At 34.2% G+C, this 10,666-nt stretch overlaps 1 protein-coding gene across 1 annotated transcript; it reads left to right on the top strand.

The window, feature by feature from the left end:
* Window positions 1-613: 613 nt before the first annotated feature.
* Window positions 614-9,994, top strand: LOC147405369 (pyruvate dehydrogenase E1 component subunit beta-1, mitochondrial-like). Its single transcript, XM_086433126.1, has 15 exons — window positions 614-770; window positions 1,032-1,138; window positions 1,242-1,316; window positions 2,795-2,875; window positions 2,968-2,994; window positions 3,103-3,165; window positions 3,347-3,433; window positions 5,246-5,371; window positions 5,723-5,856; window positions 5,956-6,028; window positions 6,159-6,224; window positions 7,990-8,028; window positions 8,153-8,277; window positions 8,372-8,486; window positions 9,775-9,994. The coding sequence occupies exons 2-15, from the start codon at window positions 1,088-1,090 to the stop codon at window positions 9,814-9,816; spliced, it is 1,104 nt and encodes a 367-aa protein (XP_086289252.1). The 5' UTR covers window positions 614-770; window positions 1,032-1,087; the 3' UTR covers window positions 9,817-9,994.
* Window positions 9,995-10,666: the final 672 nt, after the last annotated feature.

Raw genomic sequence — 10,666 nt, 5'->3', positions numbered from 1 at the left:
ATATACAACCAAAACTTAGACAAAAAGGAATTGTGCATCTTCTACCAGAAGCTTTGGTTTTAATTCTTGGTACTAGTAATTATATCATGTTGAGAAACTGGAAATTCTGTTTTTAGCGATTAACCGAACAAATTGGCACTATTAACCGAACGTTTCAAGCCTCTCCATCAACAACATGACTGGTAGGATTCGAGGACAAATTTCCTAGAGATCATTTTGTATCGTCAAAGGATGGATAACATCTTCCTAGCGATACACTTTATTTAGACTCCGTAGCATCTCAACGGTCATATTGATGAAGATAGACTTACTTACCCATTTTAATTTAAAAAAAATAAAATAAAAATTGCTTATAAAATCCTACATTCCTACCTACCCTCCCAACACGTACATTCCTCTCAGAGACATGCAACAAAAAACACTTCAACTTGACGTCAATTAATTTCTCTCTCTCTCTCTCTCTCTCTCTCTCTCTCTCCAACACGTACATTCCTCTCAGAGACATGCAACAAAAAACACTTCAACTTGACGTCAATTAATTTCTCTTTCTCTCTCTCTTTCTCTCTCTCTCTCTCTCTCTCTCTCTCTCTCTCCTCTCTCTCTCTCTCTCTCCAACACGTACATTCCTCCCAGAGACATGCAACAAAAAACACTTCAACTTGACGTCAATTAATCTCTCTCTCTCTCTCTCTCTCTCTTTCTCTCCACATAATAGAGAGAGAGATCGATTTCGATCTTAAGAGAGCTAAACAGGTGGATTCTCCTAATCGGTTAGTTTCTCGTTTTGATCTCTTAGATCTGTTTCCATGGCTGATTCAAACATTTTAATTTCTCCCGGATTTCTTCTGCTCTTTTTCTTCTCTTTGATTTGATTTGAATGAAATCTAACATTGCTCATTAGTGATTTTTTATTTCTTCTCTGTTTAATCTTCGTTCTTTCGTTGAATTATAGGTTAATAGAAAATGGAAACGATAGATCAGAGCTCTTGATGCTGATATTTCATCATTGTTTTCGGATTGTGAAATTTCAGGTACAAATAATTTTGTTTTTGATCGATTAGGGCTATCTCAAGTGAAAGAAGGAAAGATGTGGGGGATTATAAGACAGAAAATTGGTAGCGGAAGCATTACTGCTTCGGTAAGACCTAACGTTTCTGTAATTAATTGATTTTGGTTTTGTGTAATTTTAATTTCGATTAATAGTTTGGTTTGATTAAAGAACATTCTGTATTTTATATCAGATTCTAGGGCAGTCTTTGCAGAGGATGCGACCTGCGGTGTCTGCATCAAGAAGTTACGCAACCGCCACTAAAGAGGTCTTTCTGAATTCTGTTAAATTTTGTTTCTTTTTCTTTTTCTGGATTCTAATTTACTCCATGAATAATAGATTTCATTTAGTTTTATTTTTATTATTAGTAATGCATTATATCTTATTATATGGAATTAGATGGTCATATTGGATCGCTATCTAGAGCTTAGCGATGTAACTGATTTCAATCTCAATATTATCATTCTGTTTGAGCTTTTTTTTTTTTTTTAATTTACTTGGTGCACCCAAGGTGTAATACCCATAGTCACAAAATTTTCCGAATAAGGGCCTTGCTGACTAAATCGATGAATCAACGAATTAATTGGCGATGTATCGATTAGTCATAGAATACGGTAACATATTTGCACTTCAGCTTCAAAATTTTATTTTCTTCAAGATTCAAATTTCAAGAACAAGATGGGATTTTTGGAGAGGTTAAAAATGATGGGTTTTGATAAGAAACCCCCAAAAAAATCAGTAGTACATTCTCTGAATTACTCAAGCATTTTTCACGAATTTACCCAAATTAATTGAATTGAACCTCCTCCAAATAATTACCAACTCTGCAATTTGTTACTAGGGTAATACCCTGCTTTGGGACTATTACAAATTTGGGTTTTGAAGGGAATACTGTGATAATTGCACACACCGGAGGTGGAATCGTCATTTGATCATTCCAATATAGGGGGCTCGTTTGACTCATTGTAAATGTGCAAGGAAGTTCTGCTGATCAATTGTAGCTGATTGCTCTTATACTTGGATTTTGATTTAGAGTGGCACAAAAGCTAATTGTTCCATCAAAGTGTAGTTAGTAATACTCATATCCATTGTTACATACTTGATACTTCTCTATAAATAATTCATTCTCTCATTGGTTGATTTTGGGCTTCTATGGTTCTTCTAGTATGTGAATGGTCAATTTTTTTTTTTTCCTTCCATATTTACATTGAATTCTAACTATATAAGGAAATTCAAGAATAAAAATGAGATTCTAATGCACTGCTTCTATCAGGAATGGATATTCAGTGGGGGCACTTCCCCCTACAAGAAATTTAAAACAAACATAAGGATTTATATGATTCTGTGACTGATAACAATGGCAGAAAAAAAAAATCCGCTGCTATTTCCTCCACAATATTTTTTAAAATTTTGTTAAGGGTCGTAATTGCCCCCATGTAGCCAAAATCCTGGTTCCACCCGTCTTCTATCTGTTTGTCGAAGTCTTTCTCTCTATCTCTCTCATCAAATTTATGGTGAATTAGTAATGAAGTGAGCCCTGGGATTTGACGGTGGACTTGAAACTATGCAAGTGGAAAGCATACGATGTTGTTGAGAGTTGAGACAGATTTTACCTTAATCTAGTCACCCTTCTCTTTGTTTCTCGATCGGAGATTTTTTAGTGTTTTAGTGGCACTGATGTTTATTCGTACTTTGTGTAACAACAGCTTGGTCTTATATTATGAAAATTTATAAATTTTCTCCCAGATGAGAGTGCGAGATGCTCTAAACTCTGCACTTGACGAGGAAATGTCTGCTGATCCAAAAGTATTTTTGATGGGAGAGGAGGTAACAAGGACAAAGGACAAAGAACAAAAACATTTTTTCAAACAGCTTTCTTTTTCTTTTTCTGTTCTTATTTTTTTCTCTTCATATTGCAGGTTGGTGAATACCAGGGAGCATACAAGGTTAGGCTCCCTTGATAAGATAGAAACATAATTCTTTTCATCTTTGAGACGATTGATATATTTCGTTTCTACTGCTCTAAAAGTCCACTTCACCTGCATTTTGTGTAGATTTCTAAAGGCCTCTTAGAGAAGTATGGTCCTGAGAGGGTTCTTGATACTCCAATCACAGAGGTTGCTCCTGATAATTGAACTATCTAATAGATTTGTTGTTCCTTTGTGGAATCATCGTGGTTGATCTATTTAATCATTTTTCTTTTGTCAGTTGGTATATTTGAACTTGCATTGAGATACTTTTTCTCTCTTTTAGAACTAGTTATCACCTCACAACATTTATTTGTCGCATCTTTTGTAGGCTGGCTTCACTGGAATTGGAGTTGGTGCTGCTTACTATGGTCTTCGACCTGTTTTAGAGTTTATGACATTTAACTTCTCCATGCAGGTTAGATTTCTTTTCTATTGTGGTTGTAATATTTTAATACGCTGGCTACATTTGAAACATCTAGTCCAAAAAATAATTAAAGTTTTATAAAACTGTATATTAAAGCATCTTTCTCAATATTTTTGTTTCATTAGTATGGATTCCAGGCATAGTTGTCAAAAGCAGAACCTAGGCGCTGAAACAGCCACCTAGCCTACTCAAGCACCCAATGTTTAAAGTGGGATTTTTATAAATAAATAAATAAATAAAAAACTGTTTTTGTTTATTCTTTTGAAAAAGACCATGGTTTAGGATGTTTTATTAGATTTTTTAAAACATAGGGATGTTTAAAATATTCACTAAAACTTTGAGGGTTTTATAAAAAAATCTTTGTATTATTTATACTTCTAAGACTTCTCAAAGTTGAAAGTTAGGGCTCGCTTTCAAGTGGAGGAGGGAGATGATGACAACAATGATGGTGGTGGTGACAAGGCCCCAGTCAATTAAAGGGATGAGGACATTATTGACTTTAGAGTAAAGGATTTTTGTTAACTTAGTTGATATCTATGAAAATTAAATTGAAGATACTCTATTTACATATTTTTCTTATTTGTCACTGTGATGGATTTTAAATTTGCAAATGTTAGGTTTTCTTGTTGGGTCATGGGTTTTAATTGATTATTGACTTGCAAATATTGATATTTGTCAATATATTTTTTTCCTATTTCTTATTTTTTTACATTATTTTTAAAAAATCTATAAAAAAAAAGGGACAATTTTTTTTGTTGCCTAGGCACCGCTTAACACTGTTAACTACCTTAATTCCATGAATTGCTATTTTTCTATTCTTATCTTTACATGTGACCATGTAACATCATTGTAATCGAAACATAAAACCTTTTTGTTAAAATATTAGGAACTGATTTGGAGTTTTCAAAAATGTCCAGGACATGATGTAAAGAATCATTCTGTTAATTTTCAGGTAGTGCTTAATGTTTGAAAAGAAAAACATTGGTTTCTGTGATAACAGTGTTTGGTTAGAGAAGCTAGATAATGGAAAATTTTATTTTGATTAAAAAAATAGAGCAAATTAAAAGTGATTTTAGACTCAGATCAGAACCTACCTCAGTTCTATAATCTATTAGTATTTAGCTTCCATGATAGGAAACAAAATTTTAGACTGTTACATGGAACAAAGCTTTTGGGTGCTAAAGATAGAGGGAGGGCAATATGATAAAAGTTAATGGAAGAAAAATATGTAAAATTGTGGCTCAATGTCGTAGTTCAATTGATTGACAACTTCACTGCAACCATGAGGTCATAGGTTAGATCCTAGATTACACTCCAAAAATGAGAAAGGTGCCTGGATTATCGTATTACAAGTCATTGAAACTAGTGATCCATGTTCCGAATCATGCTCTAAATTATCCCGTTACCTGACAAGTACAATATGCTGGGGGTTTGTCTTGGTTTTGTATTTTTTTTTTCTCTCTCTTTGCTTGTTTTGACTCATGTCTCGGTTTGTATGGTACCATCTCTGGTACATATCGGTTTTCAATGTACAAAAACTAACCCCAGACATGCAAACCTTGTTCTACTTATACATAATATCTGGACTATGCCTGTGGTTTGAGCTAATTTTTGGTATTGGTATACATGCTTTACTAATATTCGAATGTATATATTCTATCACTAAGATGTATGATTTATTAATTAAAGAAGTGAATTAAATATGTATTAGTAAGGATTAGAGTGATATTTTTAATTCTAAGCGAATGCTTGTTTGTATTCTCACTGATTTCCTGCTGGAAATGATTTTGGATGTTTTTGCAGGCTATTGATCACATTATTAATTCTGCTGCGAAATTAAACTACATGTCTGCTGGTCAGATATCTGTTCCAATTGTTTTCAGAGGACCAAATGGTGCTGCTGCTGGGGTTGGCGCTCAACACTCCCAGGTAAGGGCATTTTATTGGTATGTACACGTTTTTTTTTTCTGTCACTGAAACCATCTCTTAGATAAGTGTTGTCTCTTGGTGGATCTTCTAGATTTTTCCAGTCATCCTCATCGAAGCCTTAATTCCCAAAAATTTGGGTTTGGCTGAACGAATCCTGTTCGTTTCTCTCTTTTCCTTCTTAGTATAGTTTCAACTTTCAAGATTTGGCATGGGTTCTTCTGTATTAGGCCTGTTTTATTACTCCTACCTTGGCCTTCAGATTTGGAACCCATTTAAGTTAAATTCTATCTAAAAGTAATTTCTGAAACAAAAAGTAATATTATATAATACTCACCTCAAGATCATACACAGTGTTATGCAGCATGGTTTGGTGCCTGTCCTGGGTTGAAAGTGCTAACCCCATACTCATCGGAAGATGCTCGTGGTCTGCTAAAAGCTGCTATTAGGGACCCTGATCCTGTTGTTTTCCTTGAAAATGAGTTGCTGTAAGTAGGTCCCTGCATTATAATCTCAACATGTGAAACTTGCAGTGTGACCTGATTAATGTTGATTTTGGCACCTTGATTGTGAATCTTATGCTCCAGATATGATGAATCTTTCCCTATTTCTACAGAAGCTCTTGATCCTAGTTTCTCTCTTCCAATAGGGAAGGCTAAGGTATGGTTTCTGGAGATTTTAAAGAGTTACTAAGCAGATTTAACCACCATTGCCATCCAATCCTTGCACCAATTATTTGGGACGGTCTCTGTTAATGCTATTTTCCCTGTCCCACATTTACTATTGACAGATTGAGCGAGAAGGAAAGGATGTGACTATTACAGCTTTTTCAAAGATGGTTGGTTATGCTCTCCAGGTTTGCCTTCCACTCTTGTTCCGATGTATAAGATCTAAGGTCTGAATGATTTTAGACATATTATCTAATGGATTAGTTACAAATATGATGTGCCATGTGTTTGCATTTCAGTGGCCATATATATCTTACCCAGCTACATAAGAGTTATTGGTTATAGGTTTAAAATTTTAAAGAAGGTTTTTGCAATGTCTCGATTGGTTTGACTGCGTCTCTTTAAATGACGAAGTCACTTTTGTTGTTGATGCTTTCAAAGGATTTTATACTTGTAACAAAAATCTTATTTGATAGGTGAATTACAAATACATGTGATGAAATCATCTTATTTTATTGGGAGAGTACATGTTCCAAACTATTTACAAAGTCAATAAAAACCATTTTTGATAAATAAGTTGTTCTTTTTTAACAGTTAAAAGGCTATTTGTAAATACCATAAATGCCATTTATATTAATTTGGTGAAATGCCCATTTTGCATGTTATCTTAGTGATGGGGACATCAGAGATCATGGACCATTATTTAGTAGGTTTGTAGCTCATTAATGGATTGGATGAATTTTAAGGATATAATTTTTTTAAATTTATTTAGGTTATTTTAATTCCTACTTATTTTAAAAGTTTATTATTAGGTTTTTTAAGTTTAGTAGAAGTTTTTTATCGAATTATAAATTTTACTATTTTTGGAAAGTTTATATTATAGGAAAGTTACCTTCAAGTATAAGGTAGAGTCAAGTTAGATATCCTTCAAGTTTTAGCAACTGGTCTTTTCTATTCAAACAATGCAATAAATTATTTTAGGGACACAATAAACAAATGGATAAAACAATTACAAAAGATTCTGTTTTTTTCTTGGTTGAATATTGGGTGTTCAACTTGGTGATGCTATGGAAATCATTGGTGTAATTCCAAAGTAAATCTGTCATCTTTTTATTATTATTATTTTAATTCTTTGGACCATAAAATAGTCCAACCAAGCCCTTCTTGGGTTGCAAGAAACTTCCCAAACCTACCCTAGTGCATATATAATCTATCCAAAAACCTGTCCGAATTACTTTTAACATTATTGCAATATTTCGTAATTACCCTTTAATCAATTGACCCTGTGAAACCTTTCACAATGACAAATAAAACCTTTTGAGCCTAAAACCCTTTTTATAATTTGTCTTTCTTCTTCATCACCACCTAACTGATCTTTCCCTCACTCTTCTTAAAGTAGAATAGATCTAGAATTGGTAAAACCTAGGTTGTCCTACATGAGTTTAATTGAGCTAGCATAAATAGTTGTAATAGTATCACAAGGAGGTAGAGACTTTGAGGCATGGGCACAGGTTTGACTTTTTCGAGCATCATAGGATCTAGGATTAAGTGAACCACCTCAAGGTTATTCACTAGATGATGACCGTAAGTGGTTGAAGCATGGGTTCTACTTTCTATTTTGGGTAAATTCTTTTGAGGACTTCATTCAGGTCTCAGAAGTTGAATGTACCTTTTTTTTATTTTATATTAATTTTCTGAAGCTTGGGCTTTGTTGCCTTCGACTGGTCTCTTTTGAGATGCCAAAGCCCCTGGGCTTTTATTGCCTCATTTGGAGTTATAAAGGTCTTTTCCCTTTACATCTATGATAAAACCAGTGTTACTGGATCCACCTTGACTGGCTGAGTTTTTTTGAAGTCTTTTAAATGCCCTTCAGTTTAAGTCTTCTGTATTTTGTTAGAATGGTGTCATTGTGTGATCTTCGTTTGAAACTAATATGAATATCCATGTATCCAGGCTGCAGAGATTCTCTCAAAAGAAGGAATTCGTGCTGAGGTAGACACATATTGGAAAGGATACAAAAATTCCCAGTTTATCAATATGGTTTTTGCATGGCTGGAAAAAAAAGTTCATGTTTTCACTCCTGAATATTAATAATGACCACTCTTTATTGATATAGGTTATAAATCTCCGTTCGATTCGGCCATTAGATAGGTCCACAATCAATGCTTCTGTTAGGAAAACCAATAGATTGGTTACAGTTGAAGAAGGCTTCCCTCAGCATGGTGTCGGTGCCGAGATATGGTTTGCTTTCTTTTTCCTGACACACACTACTTTTTGTTTCTTCTAAATTTATTATTCTAGGCTTAGTTATTTTGGAAGTGTGTGCTTTCAACAGCGCATCAGTTGTCGAGGAAAGCTTTGAGTATCTTGATGCCCCTGTGGAAAGGATTGTGGGAGCTGATGTTCCCATGCCTTATGCTGCAAATCTTGAGAGAATGGCTGTCCCTAAGGTCAATTATTTTTTCTCACATTTTTTTCTTCTAATTAGGAGCTCTATTTCTCTCAGATGTGTGGTGAATTTGAAAATACATGTTCAATGTGATATAAACCACAATTAATTTACATAATAAAACACAATGGTGGGTCCTACTCTACTACATTTTTGTGGGGGATAAATGTCCCACACCAAGTACAATGGAGTGGGGTCCACACTACATTGCCTTTCCTCTTGCCCCTTTCGACTTTATTCTTTATTGTCTTTTCTCTCTCCCTCACCCCTAGTTTTTTAATAATATCCCTCCAATTTTACTATCTTTCCTCTTTTACCCCCCCCCTTTTCAATAATACCCCTCTAACTTTACTATCTTTCCTCTTTTATCCATTTAACTCCAAAGTGGATGCTCGTGCCGTAGGCACAAACAAAGTCTAGTCTATGTAATAAAACACAATAGTGGACCTCAATTCTACAGTTTCGTAAATATAAAGATTGAGACAAATGAGTGGGTTGGATCCACACAACTTCACACTTTATTACATTCCCCCCCTTCCCCGTCAACTTTATTGTCTTTCCTCTCATCCCCCCTTTGTCAATAATACCCCTCTAACTTTATTGTATTTTATCTTTTACCCCGTTAACCCACTTTATTGTCTTTTCCCTTTTCCCTCATTAACCCACTTAATTAATTTTACTATATTCCCTCTTTTACCCCGTTCACTCACTTTATTGTCTTTCATCTTCTCTTCCTTTCTTAATAATTACCTCTTCAACTTTATTATTTTCCCTCTTATAACCCTTTAATCCTAAAGTTTTTTAATAATATCCTTCAACTTTATTATTTTTTCACTTTTACCCCCTTAACTCTAAAGAGGATGCCCGTTCCTATGGCACGGGTAAACTCTAGTAGTCTACAAATAATAAGACTATTTATGAAAAATGCACATACAAGGTTTCTGGGAACCATCCATCAAAGGGGTTCTACCTAGGTGGTCTTCCACACCAATATTGACCATTAGATACGATGGTATAGTCCATATGTTACATGGTTACATTCCATTCATCTGATCAGGTTGATATTTGGCCCAATTGAGTCTTGTGGGTGGAACCCAGAGACAGTTGGTCGCTGTCCACTTATGTGTATCAATTCAGTGCCAGTGCAGTTTCTATTTTGTAAGCATCGGACCAACGACATTCTGTGAATTTTCCTAGTTAGATCAAGCATATCCAATTCAATCTGTCTTGAAAATCTTACTCATTTTCTTTTCATGTTTTTTTTCTGATATGTGTGTTGCCTTGTGCAGGTTGAGGATATTGTCCGTGCAGCCAAGAGGGCATGCTATTGATCGGTTCTAATGGCAGCTGCTGCTTAGCTTAAAGCATAAGAATCATCGTGCCCTGTGATGGAAAAAGATTTGTTGTTTCACCCATTGGGTTGCTGTATTCGATCTTGCCAATAAATATAATAACAGTAAAGCCTTATCTCAAAGATTTGGGGTCGAATCTTAAGCTATTGAAAGTTAGGATTTGTTCTTTACAGAAGCCAGCTTCAACTCCAGAAGCTGGCTTCTGGAAGAAGCAGAAGCCTGGAACCTGAAAAGTCACATCCAACAGAAGTTTGTTCGTTACAGAAGCACAAAAGTCGGAAAAGCATGTTCGTTTGACAACTTTTTATTACTGGATTCTGGTAAAATGATCAAAATACCCATACTGTTGATAATGCACCTAGAATGCATAAAAAATAATCAGAATACCTTAATAAATATAAAATTACACTATATATATATATATATATAAATATAATAAATTTATATTAAAAAATTATAAAAATAATTATTTTTAATTTAAATAAATTTATAAAGTTTATAATTCTATCGAAATTTCGGCAGCATCTCCTCTTAAAAATGGACATATGAAATTTTCCTGATAAAAAAAAAATCCATATAATACACTGCATAATACATAATCTATCATCCACGCAATATCTCATACACATTGCAAAATGTTAAGAAATCTAGTCTATCAATTCATAAAGCAAATAACTATATAAATTTGCATTTATCTGCATAAATTCCACATGTGAGGTGAGTTTAAATAAAAAAATAGAGAAAAACAAACCAGCAATGGATTGATACGCTTCTCGATTACAAGAACTACACCCTCTTTAAACCCAATTACAGGCAGCACCTAACTTAA

Source organism: Akebia trifoliata, chromosome 3, assembly GCF_017979445.1.
Source record: "Akebia trifoliata isolate Shusen 1 chromosome 3, ASM1797944v1, whole genome shotgun sequence".
NCBI lineage: Eukaryota > Viridiplantae > Streptophyta > Magnoliopsida > Ranunculales > Lardizabalaceae > Akebia > Akebia trifoliata.
Note: the sequence above shows the minus strand (reverse complement) of the source record. Positions and strands in the feature narration are given on the sequence as shown.

Excerpts from the sequence above, each read along its gene's own strand:
- LOC147405369 (XM_086433126.1), top strand. The coding sequence starts at position 1,088 with ATGTGGGGGATTATAAGACAGAAAATTGGTAGCGGAAGCATTACTGCT. Across the intron at positions 1,139-1,241 it reads GCGGAAGCATTACTGCTTCG|ATTCTAGGGCAGTCTTTGCA; the intron begins GTAAGACCTAAC and ends ATTTTATATCAG. Across the intron at positions 8,278-8,371 it reads GGTGTCGGTGCCGAGATATG|CGCATCAGTTGTCGAGGAAA; the intron begins GTTTGCTTTCTT and ends TGCTTTCAACAG.